The following is a 26,311-nucleotide window of genomic DNA, read 5'->3' on the forward strand; positions in this document are numbered from 1 at the left end:
TAAAACTGTATTATTACTCCACTGACAATCAGTCTGACAGAAGGGTTGATTTGCTGTCAGCTGGCAAATGATGTGGCAACATTCCTGCCTAGAAATAATTGCTGTCAGTGTTAGAGTTGCCTGGAACTTGTTAACAGGACCAGTTTGCTGTGCAGGCTGGTCAGCAAAAGGTTCTTCATACAAGGCACAGGCACAGGCTTTATAATCCCCAAGTGATCTTCCAGGGAAGTGCAGTGAGAATTGACAGCTAAGGCAGTGTCACACATGTACAGAGCAGCACCACAAATAACTTGACTGTGCGTTTACAGTAATTTTATTTACAAGTTACCACATGACACCTGTAGTACTACAGTTTTTATAACACCATTAGCAGTAAAATAAGTCACATCTAAGAAGAGTAGGAGGCAGCAGAGAAAAATGTGCACAGAGAATGCAGAAAAGCTATTTAGCTATAACTGAAAGTAGGTATTTTTCTACAGACTTAGAAAGCGAGAAGGAATATATGTTGAGAAGAGCAAGCTCTTCAGCCCTCTTATTTCTGCAGCATAAAATTTTTTGTACAGTGACAATTTAGTATAATGAGTACTACACTAGCAGTGAAACGCAAGTGATAGGGAGAAAACTGTCTTAATATCTTGCCCTTTTGAGCACGCAGAAATGAAACCCAAAGCTTCCCTTTGAAGTGAGTTATCCAGGGCTGGTTTACTTGCAGAGCCAGTAGTGCAGAAGTGCTACTGGGGGGCAGGAGGGAACAGACTAGAGAGTTCCCAAGCATTGCATATTGCCTGTGAGGTCTTATCTGGTCTTGAGTTAAGTAGTTGGTGAGCACAACCAGTTGCAGCATTCCACAAGTCTTTTTACAGTGCCACGCTCTAAAGCTGTGCACAGCTTAGCAGAATTCCAAAATCAAGCAGAGAAAAAAGCCCTTCTGCTCTCTTATAATCCTTGGCTCTAATGATGCTGGTGTTGAGCCTGGGCCTTTCTCAAGAGGAACAATGTGGAGGAGCAAATCTGGAGAAACACACTAGACCTAGATGAAGTCTGATGACAAGCCTCAGAAGAAAATAAGCTTAATGCAGCATCAGGTGCGACCCTTTTCTGCTTCAAAGTACAGCAGCAGCTTCCAGAAAGCAAACAAGTGTTATTCAGGACCGGGTTTTCTCCCCAGACATCTTTAACAGCCTGGAGTGACTGTCAGTGCACACGATCCATGGTAGGGGCTGCAAAGACAATGAAAATACAAGCTGCACAGTAATAATTATTTCCACTACTAACTACACACAGGATATATTGCTTTTGGTACAATGCCATTTATTGTCACAAGAAGAAAACCAGTGATTAAGTTGAGCACATGAATTATGCAGACCTTTGCCATGCTGGAACAACAGTGTATTTTACTTACAGAAATGTCACCAAGTCAGCTGGAAAAACAGCTTAACACAGTTCTTCCAAAATACCAAGCATACCCTCAAACCCAAGCTTGTATTACGTTTAGCTACAACAGAAAAATTAAGAAATGGTTTTGTTTTCAATCCCCACTTTTGTCTGGAGTGCTGCGCTTGTACCGCATGAAGGCAAACACAGGATCAAAACACGGAGCTACAGTGACAGCAACAACACCCACTGAAATACTTCTGAGTGGGCAAGCTGCCTGCAAGTTTGTGTCCCCTCCACACCTATGCAAACCTACTCAGAAAGCCTGCAAAGGTATGTATGTGTACAAAAACTAACAAGTTTTTTAAAAACACAGAATGCATTAAAAAGTCCAAAGTTTGAACTCTTGAGTCTGTGATGCCTCAACTATAAGTTAGAATATCTGTGAGTTTTAACACTTCTAGGAACAAAGAAAGGTTTTTTAGTCCAAATTTCCTTTTCAGTACTAGCTATCAAAATGAAAGGTGACCTAGGCTTGACTAAAAAACCTTCCAGCTCTCTGGTGGTATCATCAGAGAGTTTCAAGCCAAAATTCTGAATATTCAGCATTTTTGCATTTGCAGTTTTAAGGCAGAAAAAGATGTTCACAACAAGCCATTTAGTCTTGGATGTTACAAAAAACCCCCAAACAACAAACCAACAAAAACAAATAAACTAACAAAACCCCCTAAAAGGTGCATCTCAAGTCTTTTAGTAAAAGCAAATTTTACAAAATTCTATGGCATTCTCTTACAGCTTTGGCGTTTGTTTTTTTTTTTCCTAAAAAAGCCTGAATTTTCAGACACAGATCACACATCACTCAAGGTCAGAATTAAACTTGCAAGGTGGAATAAGAGATCCCTGCACTGCCAACGCCCTGGCTGATGCCATCCCAGGACTGACCTGGGACTGGAGCTGCTCTGCGCTACCCTGGTTTTCTCCCCAGGGCCAGTGGCTGAACCAGGGCTCCAGGGTCAGCTGCCTGTACCCAGGCCCAGCTCTGTGAAGCACAACTGTGTCCTTGGCTCAGCTGTACAGGGGTAAAAAATGAAAGAAGCAAATCAAAGCTGAGCTGTGAGACTGCTACAAGCGTGCAAGGTAAGGAAAAGTAAGAACAAAGCAGTGAAGTCGTTAAGTCAGAGCAGACAAGGGACTTTGGAGAAAGATCCCAACATGGAAAGTGAAAACCCCTGAGGAAGGGCAGTGTTGCTGGAAAAGGAACTCAGCAAGATCAAAGGTCAGCCCAGTGCAAGCAGCAAGGGAAGGAGACAGGGAGGAGCAGGAGTGCAGGCAGCAGCCAACAGCTGAGTGCACACAAACTCACAGACTGGGAAGAGAAATGGAAGTGGTTTTTTTACTGTCTTTTTAGGTGAGAAAACAGTGCAAACCCAAGACCCTGTTAAGGTATTTCTTGCTCTTTTCAGTAAAATCAGGAATGGAAGACTCCTCTCTTCAGCCTTCACACACAAACATAAGCTACCTCTGTACTAAGCCAGAAGGCTCACATGTTTCCCTACTGCACTAATGAATCAGCTGGAAAGAAAAGGAACTTCAGGAAAAATGGGCTCTGTGTGCGTGCATGTTGAGAGGAGAATGAGATGCAGCTTTAGGGAAGTTGCAGGAAGTTTTCAGTATCCACAAGGTATATCAGTTTAACTAACAGGACCAATAATCTGCTGTTTATCATCAGAAAGCTCACAAAACCTATAAAAGAAAGATTTTTTGTAACAACTGGAACTTGTTTAGACTCAGTTTAAACACAAAGTAAATTGTCAATAGCAAGATGTACTAAAAAAAAAGGCAGAATTCTGGAAAACACATGAAGGAAAGTTGTCAGTGTATTTATTAAGGGAACAGATGGAGGGGTTACAGAACAGTTCTCACACGCAACTCCCAAGATCAGGCTTCACACAAACAGCACGTGAGTGAGGCCACCTTTCTGATGGGGGATGCGAACACCTCTGACACCAGGCTGGTGTTCAGCAGACTGACCGGAGTTGCCTTTGGAAGCAGAGTTGAGGCTCTAGAACTCCTTCTGCAGCTACCTGGACTTGTGTGGTGAGAAGACACCTCAGAGCAAGGTAACCACCAACAGACATGGCATACATTGATGCGATGATGTTTGTAAGTCTTCTACATGCCCTTAATGTTTTTATTTTTTAAGCTTTTCAGTGTTACATATATCTAATTTAGTAGAAAGAATAACTGAAGATGAAACATCCACAACACAGAATCATCTTTGGTCTGCAAAGTCCTGGGTCAGAGCTCTACATAGCTTGATGCCATCAGACCTACATTAGTATCTCTTCCAATAAACAGGGCTTGTACTCAAAAGAGCTCCTTGCCAGCCTTCCTGAATATTTGAGTGCACCATCTACCCCAGCACCTGGGGTGCTCACTGGAACCACCAGCCCCACCCCGACCCACTCTGGCTCCAATAGCTCAGGAGTGGCCACTACACCTGGAGCTTACAGATTGAGAGGATCAGCAGCCAATTCTGGTGAAACACAGGAAATCTGTGTGGTATTTCAAACTAACCCGACTGAAACAAGGATCACAACAATGTTAAGTCAATCAGTTGCTTGTCAAAACCTTCCTGGAGCCAAATGGCTGTGCAGTTGTACCTTGAAGTCCCTCCCTGAAGTGCATGCTAGGCGAACACACCTTCTGCCAGAGGAACAGTCACAGCCAACAAAAATGTAAGAACACACATAAACCCACCTATGGCAAAAATGTATTATTCTTAGAGGAAAAATGTACTCTGCAGTGAAAGTCAAGGAGGGGAATGAGAGATGAGTTTTTACAAGCCAATTCTCAGAGCTGTTACAGACCTGTCAGTTATGGTTAAGCTTTCTTTAGTTTCAAGTCACATTTTGTGTGTTTTCATATTAATTAAAGTTTCTAGCTGCCATTATCCAGCTACACCTTTTAAGAGTTCAGTTCTTTGGCACAGTCTTCAGCACTTTAAGCGTAAAAAAAAAAAATTTAAAAAAAGAAGAAGAATTAAAAGTCCATGACAGTGATATGAGCTTACTTGCACAGCTCCCAGAAATCCCACATTTCAAATCCCTGGTTGGAGAAGAGCCTTTTTGTATTGAAACGAAAACATTTGGTCTCTAAGGATTACGCAAGTAATAATTTTCAAGATTTTGTGGGAACAGTGCAATATGAATATCCATAGAGTGTCAAAAAAGCCCATGAATCATCAGATACACAAATCGATTTGCATCACTCAAAAGGTCAAGATTTCATAATTTTCTCACACCAAAGATAAAACATTTCTGCCTGTCTATAAAGAAACCTCAGCTGTAGGTTTTTTTTTGGATAGTTTCCCTAATTTAATTCCAAGCTGGTACAATTATACAGGGGGATACACACCTTGAGCAGTTATAGCTGTTGTCTGCACGCTGCTCCCCGTGCAGTGTTCCAAGGAGGGGCAGTTTTGGATCAGCCAATGGACCAGCTCAGGGCAAAGCAAAGTCCCAGTCATTCTAGATATGCACGGAACTATGTTGGTTTGGTAATACAGGGACACAATTTAATGATTTTCTTTGCATTTGTTTTTACAAGATTCAGATGCCAAAAACAAAACAGAACATTAAGTTACCTGATTTAAAAAAGAAAATCACAAACGTTTACAACATCAAAAGAATAAGACGAAATATAAACCTTTGCTACTTACAATTGATCTATACAGATTAACCAAATCACAAATCTGTCACAATATAAATGTTTAATTGTTACAATGAATAAGAACATACAGAAAATGATTTATTTTTTATAAAATCTTCCTTTGCTTTTTTATTTTAAACTTACCATTAACTAAATTAGCTATGCAGGACTTGTGGGGTACATGACTAAGAAGGCACCAACAGTACAAAGCAAAGACAAAGCAGTTTGAGTATTTTAAGAGTGCTCTACACTGATACAACACGAGAAAAGGCAACAATAGTAAGTAAACCAGCTGCAACCTTTAGAAATTTGTTCTAGATTACACATGTAGTCCAACTTTTACATTTCCGCCAATGTGTCACTTGGTTTGATCACAGCACATGCTACAAAAACCACTGTAAGCTTCACTTTACTAATGTGCACTTTTCACTAATTTAGTGTCTTGATTTCAATTGTTAACTAAACCATTTTGAACCACAAATGTATTTAAAACTTAGTAAAAGGATTGTTTGGACTTTTTTGTTTAAACCACTGCATTTACAAAAATATTTCCCCTAAAATCTGGGATTGCTTGAAGACATTGCTGTACAAATATAAAAGTACTATGCAAGGGACCAAATTCATAAGTATATGGTGTGTATGTATAGATCTATATTTATACCATATCACTGTGCTGTAACAACACAATAAATTTATCAATAACCAAGGGCTATATAAACTACACTAACATAAGCAAATATATATTAATAAAGTTTAAATCTATAGTACAGTTGCTCAGCAAACAACTTCGACATGGTATAAATATATCGTAGCATATTACAGTGGGCAGCAACAACAGGTTTTTCTTTCTCTCATTCTGCAAGGAAAGCCTTGCTCAGCTCCTCAGGTTTTATTTGGCCACTGCCGAGTTCTGTCCCCACTGCCACTCCTGGAAGCTCCCGGCGTACACGGCCCAGCTCTGGTGTCACAGGGGTGAGGAAGAGTCTGGCCACAGGCAGGACAGCAGAGTCAGACGCTTGTTTGCCAAAGCATCCATGAGAATTTTGTGTTTGCATATTTTTCTTCAGCTGTAAGGTTGGAATGTTTTTGACAGTGAACTGTTTACATTCCTTATTCCCAAAGCATCTTTACCATGAAATATGCATGCTACTTCAATTAAGAGTTGCTGTTCTCCGCTCTAAAATATAAAAACTGCATAAAGAAAATAACCCAATGTAAAATGATGAAATAACTGACCTAACACAGTGTTGTTAGAGGCACCTTCTTTTAAACTATTTTCAAAATCTGACCAAAAAAAAAAAAACATGCTTCAGCATTTGACGCATCAACAAATTCAACCCAACAATGTTTACTGAATTCAGTAAAAGATTGATGAATATGGTTATGGATCCTGATGGATGCCTATTGGATTCAGCAAGAGTAGCTAAGGAAGAAAGCCCGAAAGCACCAGACATTAGGTAAAGCAAACCCTCGGCTTCTCATTTGGAGAGACAGGATGCAAGGGTAAGTCTGCACCTCCCCAAACATCCCAAATTAAAGAGAGTATTAAAAAAATAGAATTGGGAAAGAGAAGGGTGAAGTAAGCTGCCAAAGTTCTTCCTTAATAAATTAAAACTGAGGTGTTACAAACTAATTTCAGTAACAGTCATCTTTCCAACCGTGCCAAAAATGATTCCTGTTGTAATGATGATGATGCAAGTAGCAGAGATTCTAGAGATATTTCAACTTTTCAAAACTGAGTGAGAAAAGCATTTTGGTAAAGATGTGTAGAAAGGTTAAGAGAAATTTCTACACTGGTATCAACAGTCAAGTGCATATTTCTTCTATAGAAATGTTTTTAGCATAGGTTCCATACCACAATTCCATAATCACTTGTGCAGTGTCCTGACAATGCTCCGAATTTGTTCCCCACAACAGAGATTTATGTACCACAGGAACTTCCTAATAGAAAATGCCCTTTAATGATGAACCCTTGCTTATTAAAAATTAGTTTTGGCAGACTAACATTTAAACTATAGGAAAAAGAAAATTTTGAAATGGAATCTTGTAAGCACCCTTATCTACTGGAGTCTAAGTGAATGGCTTTCTAGTTTTCTCTGAAGAGCAGACTAAATGGTATGAGGAAGCCTGGAGTTATTAACTAGCCAGCATCCTTATATACTACAGTAGCAATTGAACCTGATTTCCATTCAAAGACATTACCCAAGAGGAAACCAAAAACTAATTCTTAATGTTAATGTGAAGATATAAGATTTAAATTTATTTCCAGGAATTACAAGTGCATTTTGTTCATATTAGCAAGCAGTCTTTATACAATCCATTCTTCACTGCTGCCAAAATAAAATGAGAAAAAGACAGCAGAGATATGAAAAGCTAAAAATAGAACTATTTTTCCTAAGTTATTTGTTGAATAGCATTTCAGTTGAACACAACTCAGAGGTAACAATAGATTATTTTTTTTTCTCAATCATAGGCATGTGGCACTTAGACAATCATCTTTGCACAGAAAGCTTTAACAGTCATGCGAGGGCACAGTAATTATTTTAAACAAGGCAAATTTCTCACCACAGAGAGCAGTGGGGAAAGAAAAGGAGGCACTGCACTGGAACATAACACCTAGTAAACTCCACATTATACAATTTCAGTAACAAATACTTGAAAAGATCATTAAAAGGTATACAATTTTAAACGTTATTTAGTGCTAGCTTTGTTTGGTTGTCCTAACTCAGCATTATCAGAAAAGTTTGATAGTACTTGACAACAGAACAGTACTTCATGTCACGAGCTCATGGAGGCTTGATTACAAATCACCATAGTGTAGGTTGCAAGAAATGAACTTGAGATGCTGACATGCTGTAGGAGCAAAAGTAAAATCAAACTTTCTCATTTGAAGATGCAGTGTTCCTCTCTGCAAGAATTCTGAATGTCAGTGATTAGATTCAAATGTCAAAACTATCAATCCTCATTTGAAGCATTTCATTGGTATGCAGGATGTAGACTGAGTTAATTAACATCGTATTTTGGTTTCTTGCTTGCCACCAGATACGGCTGCCTTGCCCAGGAAAAGCACTGGCCATGGGGTCATGGTGCCATCGTGGTCTGTGTTAAACCTTCCAGCATACGGGGAGCAAACAGCAGCTGCAGCTGCCACCTCGCCTTTGCACAGGCTGTACAAACACTACTGCATGGTAGGAACTTTGGAAGTACTATGCCTCCAACATGGGTAAACTTTAAATGATCTCTTTTAGAAAAACAGGGAGAAAAAGGTACATGTTTTGTCAATACATGGAATATGTTTCTTAGATGAATTCAGTTAAGTTGGGCTCCTATGTGGCTCTTACACTGGATAGAATACCTGTATGTACAGCACAGGACACCCAAACAAGTGCATAAGCAAGATTGACATGAACACGACTTATGCTGCAATCCATAGCATAATGGTACACACTCTGCTGGATGCTAACCAACCATTTCTATTTAAAAAGGACGTGCAAAAAAAATCTGGGATGTCACTGACTTAAAGTGCCCTGAATAGTAGCTTTTCTAAAAAAAAAAATGCCAGCGACTTCAGTAAAGTCAGAAAAACATAGTTCATGGTGTAAGTGTCTTACAGGTTAATGAATTATCTTCTTGGATATTGATCCAGGAGTGAAAGGAACCACTGCATCTTTCAAACCAGAAAGCAAGCAGTTAAAACACAGGCAGCAGTAGGTGCACGTACAGTACAGTACTGCAACAGGTCAACAATGGGCATTACGCATAGGAGTGTCAATTACAATTCTTCAGGCTTAAAAGATTCATTGAAAGCATGAAAAGCCAAAACTACCAGGAACCGCCCTCCTGAATGGCTCAAAGGAGTTAGTGGATAAGCTGAGAGAGGCCACAAGACATGACCAACAACAAAGAACTGGGAAGAGGAACAGCAACGTTTGAGCATGCCCAGTCCTTTAAGTCCTTGTCCTACAAAAGAGAGCAGAGACATATTTCAGTGAAGGAAGTTTTTAACATCACCTTTTAAAACAGGCCCTTTCCTATTTCTGTGTTCTGTGCACACTGTGTTTACCATGAGTCAGAGCCAGCAGGATCTACAGATGTTCAAAAAGGATTCAGAGACAATGGATATCGGGGCATTCCATTTTAAACTACTAAATCTTCAAAAGATTAGGAAGATTAAACATAGCTAATCAATGAAGCACATTCTTTGTCTGAACCAAAAATCTTTTATTTTCATATTACATCTCAATTCCAAAACCCACAGCCCAGGGGACACTGAATCTTGAGAAACAGCCCAGTGAGAAGAGCTGGCTGATAAAGCCCAGGGGGAGTGCAGGGGAACAGAAATGCACAGCAGGACACTGTTACTGTGCATTTAAAGCCAACTCCTGGGGACTGGCTCTCACTAGGATGTCAACCAGCTATGTTTAAACTGTTGTGCTGTGGCATAGCTGGCAATCCTAACCACAAACGACTCAGACAAATTACCAGCATCCTTATCAAGCTAATACAATATTTCAATTTCAGTATTGTGCTGGGCAAACCAACTCTGCATAGTAGCAATTCAAAGGTAACATTTTAAACAACCAGAAATTTCTGCTAGCAATGGATCACTGATATCTTTGTCCCTAATCCTTTTATCCCTTAATCCCTAAATACAACCTAGGTAAGTATGGTCTGGGCAAAGAGGCAAGCAAGAGATCACGAACTATGATTTACCACAGCAGTAACTACTTTGCTGTCCTTCCTTGAGACCACAGCCTATTAGGAACAGGATCCATCTTGTTCCTAAAAATTGATGTAATTTTCTTCCACAATGTGTACATGCACAGCTGTGCTCTAATACAGAATCAGCTTTAGAAAACATGGGTGGGACATTAACACCAGTCATGCTACCGAGTCCCAGGTCTGTTCTATTGACAATGCCAACTAACAGAACCAGTGTGTGAACCTCAGATTTCCCTATCTTTTAATTATTACAACAGTTCCAACATCACCCAGCAAGCATAAATAAACAAAATGCAGTATTTGTAAAATTTGAAATTAGTTCATTTGTGAGCTTCTAGACATCTGAATATTCAAGCCAGTGGCAACAGTAGTTACCCTATTAAAGTAAAAATTGTACTTTTAGAAGTTTCCCCCACTATTTTTTCTTTTTCTTTCCTATGAATTCATCATTAAGTAAAAACCTGGGGGTATACGCAATGAAGACACTAAAATCCTATTTTTAGAAAAATAATTGCTTATAGCAAAGCCACAAAGCTGCTGCACTCTGCCAGCAGAGCTGTGGATTTTGGCAGCAAGGAAGTTCCCTGGCTCAAAACTTCACCTTCCTGGTGGAACTGCCCACACAAACCAGTGATTGCGGAATGCTGCTCTGAGGGAGGAGAGCACAGACCAGGCAACCCAGGTCAGCCTGTCGCCTTTGGCTTGTTTTTCCTTTCCAGTCATAAAACTTTGATACTTTAACCTATTAGTATCACAGAAGTTTCACAGGTACTCCAATCATGTCAGTATTTGACCAATTTTGTATGGAACTCCTGAGACTTGCAAGCCTTGTGGTACAGGAAGACCAGTTAAGTTCATTGATGTAAAAAAAAGAGTCAGAGTCAGTGAATATCAGTACATTTCATTTTAAATTAAACTTTAAGACCTTCAAAATACTAGGAAGGTTAATCATAATTAATTTATTACTATTTAAATACCTATTCTTATTTACTCACACTACTTGAGAGTTACTTAAAACTAAAGATAATTTATACTAAAGTTTCAAGTGTGGGTTTTTTCCTTTAAAATAATTTAAGAGTTTTCTCCTCTGTACATTGCATTTAGGAGGAGAGGTTTTTTTGAAGCATTTGAAGCCATATGACAAAATAATATATGAAGAACATTGCCCCTTAAAATGGTTTTCTTTTTTTTTTAATAAAATTTGCATTTCAAAGTGTTACTATTGCTTTTATTCTAAGCAGCACTATTGAAATGCAATTCTTATTCCCTAAATGTAACCTACAAACAAGGTAAACACCTCAGACAATTGCCTCAATTCCATGTGGACACTTCAATGCTGTGGGCAAACAGAAACTTCCCTCAAGAACAGGACAGGACTGAGCTCAGGTCCTTGGACAGGGAGTTACTGAGCACTGGGAAAGGCAAGTTCTACATTTCACCAGCAGCACCAAAGTCCCAAATTTCCCCCCTGCCCAAGTGTCCCATATTGCTGTGACTTTACCTATGCACGATTTAAGATCGGTATCCTGGCTGGAATCTTGCAGTTTCCTCAAAAATCAATTCTTTCAGCTTTTCCTTCGGTAAGTCATCCAACTCCATATCAAACTTGAAGGGTGCTTCAGCTACAGGCTTAATAATACAAAGAAATATGATTACTTTAATGTCACTGTTCTGTTGAATTTCATGCAGTCTTTTTATGAATGGGGGAAAAATCTGAAAATGTCCTTCACAAAAATATCTAACACTGAGCAGTCTTCAAGGCAGAACTCCTCCTATTAGTCCGATGCGTGCTTTACGTATTAGTTTACCCAATTTTAAATCAACCACAGTAAGTAGCTACTCAAATCCAAACTACAAGTTGAAATATTTGTTCAAGGCTCCTAACTCAGTATCTACTTGAAGAAAATACTATCTCAAGCATTTTTATTTCTTGGAATAAACATGTCTGACCCTTAAGGAAAACTAGCTTATTTCCTCCTCCTCTATTTTGTCACAAAAAGAAGCCAGAAATCTCCTCAGAACTGTACGCAAACTACAGCCAGTTCCGATTCAGGGTTTTCAAAGCATGATCTGATGGCAAACTCAGTCATTCTCCTCCTTTACCTCAGACATTATGAAACCAGGACACATGAGCTGAGAATCTCCATTTTCTAGAGAGGACACCTTAGCATCTATTTATTGTGTGGCATCTCCTAAGTGTTGTACTAAAGTGAGAAATACAAATTTTGGTTAATTGATGCAATTCATTTTTCAACTCCGTCAGTGCAGTAGAAATACTACCCTTAAACTAAAGCAGAAAATAATCAGCTATATCATTTTATCAATGTTTACATTTTAACAATGTCTTTACCTCATCACTTGGATCATAATACTGCTCCAGATATGGATGGGCTAAAGCTTGCTCCACTTCAATCCGCTTATGAGGATTAAAGGTCAACATTTTATCCAACAAATCAAGTGCTAAGAGGAAAAAAAGTGAGCAAGAATTTAATACACACTCTGCAAAAAGTGTTACAAGCCCTGACCTTACACAGACAATACTCACCACCCCAAGATCTGTGCTAATGACAATGCACTGCTGGAGCTCCCCTGCTGTAGCAGCACTGGGACCTGTAACTCGGGCACAGGAGCTGTGCCTGCCCCTCTATCGGCATTCCTGGGCTACAACAGCCTTAGGCACGACCTGCTCCAGTGGAGGTGTTACCCTGCCCAAGGCCCTTCAGCCCCAGAATGGATGTCGAGGCAAGAAATGCAAGGAATCCTATGGTACAATCTGGTTTTAACTACAACAGAAATTAAATAGATTAGACTTTTTCTTCTCTCAGAAAAATGTTTTGGATTTTTGTGCCAAAATCTAAACTAAGATGGAGCTTATCTGAAAGAAGTAATTATGACTATGCTCTTATTCTGAAAAGAAAACTTGGCTGTTCTGGAAAATATCCAGAAGTCATTAGGAGTTCCAGATCATCACAGGGAAATACTCTTGCCCAACTGGCAGCACAGAAGATACTCTCCAGAGAAGATGCATTTATATTCATAAGATTCAGGCAAAATCTGTTGAAGACAACTCATAAATAATCTATAAAGAACCTGAAGATCCAGTAAGACAAGAGAGCGAGGTCTGGTGAAACTCTGGATGGACATCACAAGTCAGAGCTACTGCAGTTGGTCAGTGACTTTGCCTGTAACACATTTCCCTTTTCCAAGAAGAGAAAACCAGGAGCAAGAAGCCCTAAGATATCTGCAGTATCCCAAATTCCATCACATTTCTTCTCCTCACCATATCATTTATGAACCAGAACTTTAACAGAGGCTTCTTGCTGCAGCACAGCAGTTGCAGCTTTGCCCCAGGATGAGGAACACACCTGTGACCTCAGGTCCTTGTGCGGCCTGGGGAGGGGGGATGCACCATCACCATCACCCTACCACTGAAGTGAGCTCCTCTGGGTCTCTGCAGTAGCCAGCACTGCACAAGAGACCCAGCTTCATTCGAAGGCAGCTCCAAAAGCCTCAGCCTTGCACTGCAATCCTCACTCGGTGTTTCCTCCCTCAGCTCCCGTGCTCACCCTGAGCTGGAGTGTGTCGGGCACAGCCCTGTCACTGCCCTGAGTGACAGCCAGCTCCTGAAAAGCTGCCCTGGCACAGCTGCTCTCAGGGTGCCATTGCCAAGGTGCCGCACCAAACGGCACATCCCCCCTCAGCTGAGGTACCAGCACTGCTGCCATCTGAGCTGTCAAAGCCCACGGGGAGGATTCTCACATCGATGAGCACTGTTATAAAAGCAGAATAAATCACTGCTGTTTCCCTCAATGACAGGGATAATCAGCTCCATACAGTTCTATCTGCAGAAATCAGCTTTTACATGGTAATTCAATACCTGATCACATCCACTAACAGTAAATTATCGTATCAGGTGAAAAAGAAGCTACTTACGAATTGTGCTAGAGCAGGTAGAAGAGCACTGTACTGTGAACACAACCACCCTTAAACTGTATGGAGTTGAGTTTAAAAGGTAATAATAGCTATCTAGCAAAACAAAATCATATTTACCCTTTACTAAAGCCTTGTAAGAAAGGCAACAATTATTACATTCCTTGCTTTTAGAACTTTTGCTCCACTTATCATAACTGAATTTTTTAACCCTTTAAATTTTAAGCTCTCATGGTGCCTAAGGACCCCACTCACTGACGAGACCCTGTTTGACCTACAACTGATGCACAGTCTGCACAAACTCTACTCAGGGCAGCAGCAAGCAGCTGCCTCCTATCTGATGTTAAAGACAATGTTCAAGACTTGTTTGATGCCAGTGTCGAAATCCAGTGCCGATGTTCAGCACTTGAATAATGTCCTGTGCTTCCAAAGACACTGACAAGAGTTTGGATTTTACATGTAAGTTAAAGACCAAACTCCACAACAGACAACCTCAGAGTTACTAAAAATTGAATTTAAAAGATTAACTAGTATGAGGACTTTGTGCTGGTTTATAACTGTATATTAGATATATAGTGCTATTTTAAGGCACCTTCTTGTTCTATTTCCAATATAGAGAAAGATAAATTCTTAGGTTATAAAAACTCCCATCCTTCCATTACTTTGACACAATATAATAGAGCATAAAATACCTTTGGGGTCAGCGTTTGGAAACAGCCTGTTCCATGGTACCTTATTTTTGTGTGGTAAGGAAAGCAAGTAGTTTCTGGCCTTTAAATTTATTATACAATTCAAATCTTCTTGGGAAGGGGATCCAAGTATACCTAAAAAAAAGAATACAAACAATAGTACATTCTATGAAAAGCCCATTAATACAGTTGTATCATATCTACTAAAACTCAGTATTAAAACTGCTGGGAAGGAGATTCCAGACCAAATGTTTTAAGAATATGAAATACCTGAGGAGTTTTTAGAAACTTTTACTAAAAACCAACTTTTTTAATAAATAAATAAATGCATCTGAGTTTTCTAATGATCTGTAATCTCTTTAAAAAAGATCCCAGTAAGTGGTGTACCTATAGGAATTTTAAAAAATTTGACCTGGACCTAATAATATATAAGCTTTTTAAATTGTTTTGGTTTTTTTTAAAAATGTATCTGCTGACATAAATAAATTGATAAGTATTCTCTAATTGTCCCCAAAACAATGATTACCTGTAGCAATTGCTGCAAAAATAACTAGAGGGAACAGATGACACACCAGCAGAGCCACACCTTACACACTGACCCACTGGAGAAAGACCAGCCCAGCTGGCAGAAATGATGGAGAGAGACAGATGGATGTGGAAATGCTGCTTTTCCATAAAGCTTACCAAGAATATGGTTAAGTTGGTCAAGGTAGTGTTTTCCTGGGAAGATAGGTCTGTTGGAGAGCATCTCTGCCAGAATGCAGCCCACTGACCAGATGTCAATAGACTTGGTGTAACCCTGCAAGTGAAGCAGAAACACATTTTTGTCAAATTTTTGCATAAGAGCAGAAACAAGTTACTTTAGTAAATTGTGGAAGTGCACACAAATCATCTTTTTCCTCTTTAGATTAGTCATGCTTGCTCATGCTGTTTTGTTTTTCTGTACAAATGAAATAATTAAGAACCATATATCAAAACAGTACTTTGAAGGGGTAGCAAGAACTGAAGTCTCCAAGAGATGCTTTTCCAGAAGGATTCTTTAAGTTTAGCTAAATCTGTTACCAATTGCAAATTGTTGAGATGCCCTAATTTTACAGCAAGTTTAAACTAAAAAATTTTGGAAACCAGGTATTCTTAATTGCACAGCCCCTGCCAGCATGCTGAACACGGTGAAAGCAGCCGTCCTTCCTGAGGGGATCTAAGCAGCACTCCAGGAAGAGGCCTTTGGCAAAGGGGGGAAACAGCCAAACCAATCGTTGTTGGTTGGCTGCTCTGTACAACACAACAGGCAGGAAGAGGGGAAGATGCTGGGAGGAGGCCACACCATAACGGGAATGGAACAAACAGAGGAATATCCACATGTATGGATAACCTGTGCCATCCACAGGAAAAGGCACAGCAGTGACATCCAGCAGTGACAGAGACCCACTGTGCCTGGCCTGCTGCCACTGCTCCTCCCTTGGGAGGGGCTCTATCCTCACTGACCCCACAGCCACCGGGCATCAACTCCTCAGGGTGTCATCCCTTCACATTTGTGTTCAAGGCGCCATAATTATAAAATTAATCACTCATTAAGCCACGAACTTTTAAGCTGACCACCTCTTACAAACATAACATATCTTCTTTGTAAAATCTTCTGATAAGTGGATGTGGATAGCCACAAATACAGTCAAGCTGCCCTATGCTGTGGCCTCAGTGAGGATTTAAAATACAAGATGTGAATTTAAAATAAGAGAAGCTGGGGGAAAAACCCCTCAATTGGTCAGATGCCTATTTTCTAGAAGTGCCTTGGACACGCTATTGCCACAACAAAATAAACCCACCAATTGGAAAAGCTGTAAATCCTACAGGAACAACAGTCATCCCAGAATATAAAGTACAGCCCCAGCTGTCACCCGGGTGTTTTGCTAACAAGTGTCTGGCCGTGGGAACGAACACAGGAGTTCTGAAGGACACCCACCAACCACAACAGGGACTGGATGCACCTTAAAATGGCCACAGAACACAACAGTAATTCCAAATATATAGAAACCAAAGGAATGATTTCATGAAGACTATGGGAATGCAATTAAGACTGACACATAAGAAGGATCACATGCCTTCATTCAGAATCAGATTCACCCTCATTATACACTCTAAACCTAAATTAAGATGTCAAGATAATATTAAGGCAACATTTGCAGCCTTGATGGAGGCAGCAATGGAATGCTCATTCCTAGCACTCCTGTCCTGCTCAGTGGCACAGCAACTGATGGAAGCAGTCTCATGACTGGCAAGGAACTGGAGGTGTGGAAGTGGAGCACGTGATTACTCAGTTCTAGTATCCAATAACTGATTCTGGAATCACACTTTATTGCAAGCCAGCTATAGCTTTTTTGCAAGCTCTACTGGAAACCCATGCCCACTTCTCCCCAAGACAATGTGTGCGTTCTGATCCTAAAAACACAGAAAGGAGAAGCACAGTTGGTACCCACAAGGGAATAACCAGCAACAGCTCGCTGTGGCCCTTACCTTAGAATTCAGCATGATTTCTGGAGCCCTGTACCAACGTGTGGCCACATACTCTGTCAGGAATCCTGTGTGATCATGATCAGGATCTGCAACGCGAGCCAATCCAAAGTCACAAATCTGGTTTCAGAGAAGTAAATAGAAAAAAAAGGCACATTAGACACACATTTCCAATATTGTTACATTACTAATTCACCACTCCCCAATCAATGATGTAACACCTACAAACGCAGTGACGGCCACCTGTGTTTTTAGGAACAAATTATTGCACAAAGGTGAAGAAAAATGTTTTCAATCAATTACAAAGAATATCCAATTGCCATTCAGGGGCCAGGAAGAATAAACAAGAAAGAGAACAAGAGAAAAAAAGATGTTCCTGGTGCACAATTTATGTTCCACTATGGGCTTGCTTAACAGCATCTTTGCCAAACAGGTAGTAAGATACACTGCTCCAACCTCTTAGAAATTTGCCAGAAGACATAAAGAAAAGCAAGTAAGACTTCCAGAAAACCTAATTAGCAACCAACATATTTTGTAACCAAGTTCAACACCCCATTTTACAAAAGCTATCATCATAACTGCATCTTTGCATGAAAAACAACCTATCCAATCACGAGATAATGGTATACTGGAGAGATTATAGGCGGTTGAAAGAAGCATGAGCCTAAAAGAAAAAAAATCTCCCAAAAACTAAACACAGGCAAGAAAATATTTCTCAACCCTTTCTCAAGAAAATAGTTTTATCTAACCATGAAAAGAAAAACAAACACTGATTTAGACTAGTGAGTTCAGCAAAAAGAAAAAGGTGGTTTTAGTTATGCTCTAGTAGTGAGGCTCCATGGCTTTCAGAGCTATTTAGTGTCTAGAGAGAAATTAAGAAAATTGAAAATGTGAGGACAGACTGTTGTAGAGCAGAGCAGCTATTCCTTTCTTACCACCCCAAAGGTCAATGGCAAGATTGTTGAGTGGTACATTAGACACATTCACAAGCTTCTGCTGCCCCCCAAAAAGTACCAGGTTATGATTGCCACACACACTGTACTTCCATGAAAGAATACATACTCTCAGGAAAAACAAGCATCAAATGTAGGAGTGGCAAACAGTGGGAGGTTCTTCTGCTACGTTTGTTTTACAGTATTTACTCCTAGATAGTTAATTGTGTACAGTGATTATACTGAAAATGTGAAGTGAAAATAGGCTGTAGTCAATAAAGTCAGTAATGCAAAATCCTACCAAAACCACAGAAACCCCACTGTGCTGTGGCAGGTATTTCTTAATTTTCCTGTAGGGACAGCCTGTCAGCGAAATAACTGATAGATCAGTTAGGGAAGAAATACTTCAGCTGACTAAAAGCTACATCTGAAAGACAAGATTCAGCAGCTGACTTTTACACAGAGGGTCTGAAGAAAAGGCAGTGATGAATGTCGTAAGCCAAGCTGCATGCCATTACTTTAGCTACAAATTTAAAAAGTAAACCCAACACCCTGAATCCTTAGCAAACAACCCCAAAAAGAACCTTTTTAAGCGTGGCAATGTTCTCCCAGGCTACAGGAACAGAGCAGCTGCCTTGTGTGCAATTAGCAGCTCACATAAAGAGACTCAGTACAAACAATCAGAAGAGCCTCCTCTAAAGACAGAAACGAAGAAACTGTAGAGGACAGCTTAGAGACTCCAAAAAATAATTATGCAGCAGGCAAAAATGGTTATAATCTCTTCCTCCTAACCTCAGAAAAAAGCTAGATAAGATTACAGGCAAGGAGACGTGCAGAATCTTAGTGTTACACAAAAGCAAAGTGCAGTGGTTTGCTACTATTAAAACAAAAAAAGAAAGACACTCTCTGGTCCACAGTGAAAAGCAAGAACTGAATTACAGAAGGTGTCTCTGAATCTCTCAACTCAAGTAGAAAAATGCACATGGGATGGAAAGGAAGAACAAGGACAAAGAGTGCTCATTAAAATGACACAAAGCCCCTGCTGACTGAAGCAGAAACAGGTTAAGCAGAAAAGCAGGAACACCATTAGTGAGAAAGACTTCAAGGTTGAAGCTGTAAGAAAGAGGTTTTGGCTGCAGAACTGACAGGAGTGATAGCACAGAGAGTAAGGGACGCTGGAGATCCAGGGCTCTGCCTGCAGCCCAGGGTGAGGGATGGGCACAGCTCTGGCTGTACCTGAGGAGGGCAGACACTTCCCATCCTGTGGCACCAGGACACACTGAAAGCAGCTGCCCTGCTGGGGGGGAATGTGGGGCCACTGGGCCCGTACAAATGATGATATGTAGCAGGCAAAGCACCAGGAGTTGGTTTTTAGGCTTCTCCACGTGAATGAAAATTAAAAAAAAAAAAAAGAAGAAATCATGTGCGAGCAATATCGTAACAGGCAGATTTTCTTGGCATTTTGGCTAAGTCACAGCAGAGAACAAAAAACTGCATAATGAAAGACCCAGGTATATCAGTTAGTGCTTCATGCCTTGGAGAGACAGTACAGATGCTGCTGAGACAGAAGAAATTACTTCCCAGCTAAATAAAGAAATAAATAAGAAATGCCATCATCCTATTTATATATTTAGCTTCCACTTTTTGAAAACAATGTTCTTGCAATCAGTATCAGGGATGGTTGGGGTTTTTTTAAACAGAGATGGCTTAAAATTGGATGAAGCTATCAAGCAGATGGGAAGATTTAGGAGGATCATGTACATATGACCATTTACTAAGCAAATGAAATGACACCCAAAGGTACTATTAATACAGTGAAATATCTGCAGTTGTATTGTTGAGTAGCCTGTGCCTCTATGTGTGCATTTGTATAAAAGGAAACAGAGAGGCTACCATTAAGTTTAATTGTTACTGATAAGATGGTGGTTGAAACAGTTGCATCTCTAGAGTAATTGGAAAAATCCTGAAACAGACACTAACCTGCCGTTTTCCTTAAAAAAAAAAAAAACAAACCTCCCCCATCACCTTCTTTTCACGCCTGTCACAGTAGGTAACAATTCTCAGTTGTTTTAGTAATTGTGAGTTTTCATTGTGTAGACAGAAAAGCACAACTTACAGCATCACTGTAGTGTGTGCACGTTTTACCTAAGGCAAAGAAGGAGATTCTCAGCTGGAGTAACTTTGAACACTGAAGGCACTCCAACACACCAGTTGAGAACCTTGTTTAAAATAACTTGGGCTTCATTTTCTGAAATATATTAATGCCATTGGCCTACGAAAATTCTATGGCTATGAGAGATTTTATGCAACTTACTTCATTTACAGAACTACAAACAGGTCAAATTGCTGGATGCAGAGAATCATGAAATCAAGTAAAAACCTTTCTAAAAGAGTTAGATACTATTTAGAGTATATTCCAGTCTGTCAGTGGCATGTCAGTGTACATTAATCTCATTCATGGGAAAGATGCCAGGCTGTGAAGGAGAACACCAGTATCTTTATTACACACGATTCTCACTAGAGAGATCCCAAGATAGTAGTTTTCGTGGAGTCTTGAGTCTAATCTTCCACTGCAAATACATAACAAGAGACAGTACTTAAGTGACATGATGTACTTTCACCAACTTTCATTCACTGTGTGGTAAGTCACATTTAAGATCTCAAATATTTAGGTCTTTAGCTTTGCCTATGGAAACAGAAACACCTTTAGGTTCTGAACTCCTGCCTGAAGACTTTCAGCTGCTCACCACAAGACATAGGGCTCACAAACACATTATGTCAACAGAGACTCTTACTTTTCTTTCCTAGAAATTAAAGCATTAATACAGAGGTCAAGATCATGTTTAAGGGAGTAGAAAGAAAGAAAGAGCTCGTTGTAACCTGTAGAACTGTGAGTTTCAGAAGAGAGCAACAACTCTCTCTCACAATGCCATTAAATAAAGAAGCTAACAGAACCACCACTCAAGATGGACAAACTTTCCACTGACCTTCTTCCAAAAATATGTTTTTTAGTATGATTTTAAGTCGTTTGTTTCCACTGTATGCCGTGTTTGAGTTTATGTGCCATTTCCTTCATGAAGGGGTTAATGCCTTTGAAGGGGTGTGATGTAATTACAGCTGCTGAAATCCCACAGCAAGAGCCAGAGGTGACCAGCCCAGCAGTGCACCAGGAAGAGCTGACAAGATGCAGTGGGAATATAAAGCAAATTGATCATGCAGCCAGTACTTAGAATGGACCAGCATACACAGCAAGGAATTGTGTGACACTTGGAATTGTGACAAACCTGTACAGCCCACAACTGGTTCACACTTCGAAGAAGGTTATTTTTGTTTTGTGGTTTGTTTATTGAGAAAGTTAGAGCTACACTAAAAAATAAAGGGTAATTAGGAGCAACACAGTATTCAACAAACACAGTTGTACCATCTCAGATCAAGAACTGTAAACTCTGCAATCTCACTCCATCAGTGGCCAGCAGCAAATACATGATGTACAGTGTAAAAGGCAACATATTCCAATGCCTCTCTCATCTTCCTTGGATTTGTCACTGTGGGACTAAACCACACAGAGCACTCAATAGGTTTTTTTTCTGCTAACTTGCTTGGTGTTTTTTTAAAAACTGCAACATCTACCGTGCTCTGTGATACCAAATTCCACAGCTTAACAATGCTGCAAGTAAATTTCACCCGCTCCTTTCCTCCCCCCCCAGCCTTTTCCACAGGTAAGGACAGTGAACACAACTGCTCTCTATTCACCCTCCCTATGCCACTGACAACTTTATCAAATTTTACTGGATTCCTCTGTTCCTCATGCACTATCTTCCAGCAGAGGAGATCCAGGCTAAATAGCTCTTTGTGATACGGAGAGGAGTACTTTGAATTCCTGGTCTCCTCATATCACAGGGAGAAGTGTGGTAACTATGATCACACTAAAGACTCAAAACTACTGAAAGGTACAGAATGGCATGGTTTTTGTTTTATTCTCTATTTCTGTTTTAATTCTTCACACTTGGTTTGCTTTACTGAATGCCACTAAGCATTGAGCTGACATTTTCCAAGAATCATAACAGCTCTAAGCTCATCCTTCTGTAGTATTAACGAGTACAGAGCCCATCTCTGGAAATGCAAATTAGGAACATTCTCTCCTTAAGTAATTGCCGTGCATTTAATCAGCACTGAATCTCACATGCCACTTTAGCTACCCACTAATACAAAGTCCTTTTCCAACAACAAAACATTAACAGTGTAAACAGAGAAACCAAATCTTGAAACATACACAGTTCTGAGTTTACTTTTGAGGTAAACATGATGCTGCTTCAGATCAGTATTTTCATCCAGCTTTCAAAGAGGCTGTTTCCAAGTCAGCCTCCAGATGGAAACAGTGATGCACTCATCAACCTAACAGATTCTTAGTCACTCAAATCTTGATAATTATTTTATCAAACCAAATAATGTTTTGGCAATCTTTCCAGGACAAAAATCACATTAATCCCCAGTAAAAACCCCACATTCATGGTTATAGCAGCTCATTTACAAAGACCATGGCAGGAAAATCTGTAAGAAATTTCAACTCACCTTGAGATCACATGTGGTGTTAAGCAGCAGATTTGAAGGTTTGAGGTCACGGTGAAGCACATTGGCTGAATGGATATATTTTAACCCTCTCAGAATCTGGTAAAGGAAATAACAAATGTGGTCGTTGCTGAGGTGTTGAGTCTTTAAGAGCTTGTAAAGATCTGTCTCCATAAGATCTTGCACAATGTATCTGTGAGGCATTAGATGTAAGGCAGCAAAAAAACTTGGGTGTCATGTCAGGTATCAACATACAGTACCCAAGGAAACTTCTAGAACTTTTTTTCTCTCTTATTTGTCTGTTTGATGATAATTATGAAACTGCGTAGTTGATTCTTGCTTTAGAAGTTTGGAATCCAATCAATCCTGTTACATGATGCAGCCCTTTACAGAAATAAGAGGCACCAGCATGTGATCCTCTCAAATTAATCATCATAAACCTCTATTTCTTCATAGTAGAGCTTGACTTTTATTGGAATCTTAATTTCATCTGATTCCTATCCCTGCTTGCCAAGAAACAAAGGTGGTTTTTTGGTTAATGAGTAATAAGCTTCCAAGATACTTGCTTGCAGTTGCATAAAAGCATGAAGGTAGAAGATCTCATAACTTCTGATCAATTTACTCTACCATCTCCCCACTTAAAAAATTCAGCTGTTCTTCTCTACTATATATTTATTATGCTACATTGAACACAACAGTCCTTTTCTTACCAAAATTAAATCCCAATATACTCAGTCAGCTGATTTTTTTTACACAATTGCAATGAAAATTAAAAGAAGGGGTTTTTTTTTTCTGCTTTGACAGGAATGAGTTAAGTAAAATTTTCTTCCTCCTTAATTCAAGAAAATTTGAAACAATTATAGCAGTGTCTGGCCATTTTACTTGCTCCTCAAAGCAACCAGTTCTAGCCGCAGCTCTATTAAGAGCATATATAGTTTTAGAATTATGTGACTAAACTAAATCTTCTCTACAATGTTGAGTTCTTTGCCTTGGAAGATAGGAATTAACATTTTTTTCTTTTCCTGGAAAATAAAGAATAAAACTAGTGTTCATCAAATTTATAAATTTATCTACAAACTGATCAAATACTGTTAACTTCCCTTTTTATTTACAATAATAGAAGCCAACTTTTATTAAAATTTAGGAAGGAAGAGGATGAAGGGGAAGAAACTATCAAAAGAGAGAAGACAACCATTACTAATGATGCCAAATAACACTTTGAAAGGATACACATCTTTCATCTGTTCAATAGTTGGAGCTCTGATAATGTCATTTATTCCAATAATATTCTCATGCCTGAAGCGCAGTAGGATCTTGATCTCTCTCAGAGTTCTCTGGCAGTACGTCTGATGCTCAAAAGGACTGATTTTCTTTATAGCGACTCGAACTTTGTTGACGTTATCATAAGCAGAACTAGAAGAGAATCAATAACATCAGTTATAAGGAGCATTAAATTCATTCAATTCAGAACGAAAGAATGTGAATTCAATTGAATATAGGGCTGGTGCATTTTGTTTACATTTACTTTTATCAAATGAGGAGAGGTGACAGTGACACACATCTTTTAGTTTGGCGAACTGACAAAACACTTGTTCTTTCACCAGCCCATTTGGGTCTCTACAACCATTGGCTTTCCCAGCTGACTTGGAGTCTGCTGATTTGTGGGTACTGCACAAAGGAAAAGGTATTTGTCTTCTTTATCAGCCTGTGCAACAACCAAGCCTGAGGCTTTTTCTATACGCTGTAATCATCAGAAGTTTGAGAAAGTTCATCTTACTGCATTCATGTTGGGGTGCAGAAAAACCTTCAGCAATCATCTTTCAAGCAGCAGAATTCCACATCCTGTGTCCAACTCCCACAGGTAATACCAATTGTCACCATCTTTCACACTTCCATCAATTTACACTGTTGACACCCCCATAACAGACACGAAAGAACAAAAGGGATGGAGACAACATCTTTCCAAGTTCAATTCCAAAGATAACAAGAGTTTGAAGAAAGAAAGCTGTATCCAGGGACACACAAGGAGGGGAAGTAGGCAGCAGCACAATGAGGATCACATTGTGACTGTGACCTGCAGTAAGGAACTCACTGCCTCCTACATTTACAAGGTTGTCTTTCCAGGAGCTTAGAACTCCATTCCCAGCTACACCAATAAATAGGTTCAATACATTGTATTTCTGTTCAACATACCTAAGCATTCATGAAGAATATCACAGCGCGAGTCTAATTAATAAAGTCTCGGTAAAACATACCTAATCTTCTAAAATCTGGACTATGAATCCTTACAAGTTTTAGTATGTTTTCTACAGTCTTGTTAATATGAATGACAAACCATCTCATTATCATAGCTTCTACTTGTATTAGAAGTATATGGTAATTTAATAATTAGAATTTAGACATATATATATATATGATTCTTGTTCCAACTCAAGCTCACTACTGCCCCATTAGGAAATTAAAAAATAATCAAGCCTACATTTCTGTTAGCCCCAACTATTCCATATAAAAATATAAGCATACTAGCCAAAGAGGCTTCACATCCCACCAATTTTCTATAATTGAGTCCCAGAACTTCCTTTGAAACTCTTTTAACTGGTCTTACTCTGCTGAGACATCCAGGTACCTGGTGACCAGGTAAAGCAGAATCAAGTACAAAAATCCAGCTAGAAAAGGATGCCTCAGAGGAATTCAAATGCCTGGCCACATCAAGGCTCTTCTACCACTAAGCGGAGATATGGTGCAACAAGGTGTTTTTGAGATGGTACTGTCACCACTGGATGCAAAAGTGTTTAAAATTTCTCACTTTCATTATTAAAATTGACATATAATTCAGTCAATTAGGGTCATCAGTAAGATCTTCATACAGCACATGCATACGTAATGACACCCTCTTTGAACGGTTTTCCCCACATAATCCCTTTGACCTGCCTGCATCCCTAACCCTGGTCTGTACCCACAGACGGCACCATTTATTTTCCTCTAGAAACACTGAACTCAAATGCTCCACGGGGAGCTTTGAAATGCCACATGCTGAGCAAGTATTCATTACAACTGTTGCTACTGCATATGTATAGATAACACATTAGCAGTTCCTCAGTCCCAAAATAGATAATAACCAAGTGCCGTAAGTGGAACTTGGCATCGCCTCCAAGAGAACTTGGGCTCCAGTAATTTTCTTAGCTCATCACCTGTGGTGCTTACAATAGACCAGTGAGGTTGGTCACAAGCAGAAAACAAAACTAGAAATAACTCTGAAGCATGAACACCCTGGATTTGGGAAAGAAATGGAAGAATCCTACGGGCCATTTCATCATTATAAACAAACCTCTTGCCTCCTCCTTTGTATTGACTCGAGCATTTTTTCTGCCACAATGCAGAATCTTACTTCCTTTCAAAGGACTGGACAGCAGCATCTATGCAGAGTACAAAAAGGCAAAATGCCAATATTTACCAGTTGATGCTGCTAAAATAAAAGCTCCTAGTCTCTTACAACATTTGATAAATCAGTTATTGCTTCTCAAGCAAAGGTTGTTTATTGATGGAAAATATGTATCTTTCCTTGTACAGATTAATGAACATGAATTCTTCAATCAAATATACCAAGATTCCCCCTCTTGTAGCTGTTTCACCTACAGTCCTTAAACCATTTTCTTAGCAAAAGGTTTTTGCTGTTATTTAGAAAAGGATAGATAATTTTGCATTCTGATGGTTCAACTATAATACACATGATTCAGTGAGGAAAAAGGCTGCGTATTTGGAGTAAAGATGCAATCAATTTCCTCTCCAGGGTACTTTCCCCATACAGTCATTCTCTCTTTGTATCAGATCTCCCCACATTAACACACCTAAGCTTTCATTGCCTCAGCTGATGAG

At 39.6% G+C, this 26,311-nt stretch overlaps 1 protein-coding gene across 2 annotated transcripts in view; it reads right to left on the minus strand.

The window, feature by feature from the left end:
- Positions 1-297: 297 nt before the first annotated feature.
- MAPK1 (mitogen-activated protein kinase 1) overlaps positions 298-26,311 on the minus strand; it is a 40,502-nt gene continuing 14,488 nt past the window's right edge. Inside the window, exons 2-9 of one of the 2 annotated variants that reach the window (XM_039560750.1) lie at positions 23,666-23,848; positions 22,439-22,628; positions 16,938-17,054; positions 15,111-15,225; positions 14,430-14,561; positions 12,158-12,267; positions 11,309-11,436; positions 298-9,045 (exon numbers count right to left, since the gene is read on the minus strand). In XM_039560750.1, the coding sequence (XP_039416684.1) occupies positions 11,320-11,436; positions 12,158-12,267; positions 14,430-14,561; positions 15,111-15,225; positions 16,938-17,054; positions 22,439-22,628; positions 23,666-23,848 (964 nt within the window). In that variant the 3' untranslated portion in view covers positions 298-9,045; positions 11,309-11,319. Of the gene's footprint in view, positions 9,046-11,002; positions 11,437-12,157; positions 12,268-14,429; positions 14,562-15,110; positions 15,226-16,937; positions 17,055-22,438; positions 22,629-23,665; positions 23,849-26,311 lie in introns of those variants that run through there. The other variant, XM_039560751.1, reaches the window with a different exon arrangement.

This window comes from Corvus cornix, chromosome 15 (assembly GCF_000738735.6).
Source record: "Corvus cornix cornix isolate S_Up_H32 chromosome 15, ASM73873v5, whole genome shotgun sequence".
Classification (NCBI taxonomy): Eukaryota; Metazoa; Chordata; class Aves; order Passeriformes; family Corvidae; genus Corvus; species Corvus cornix.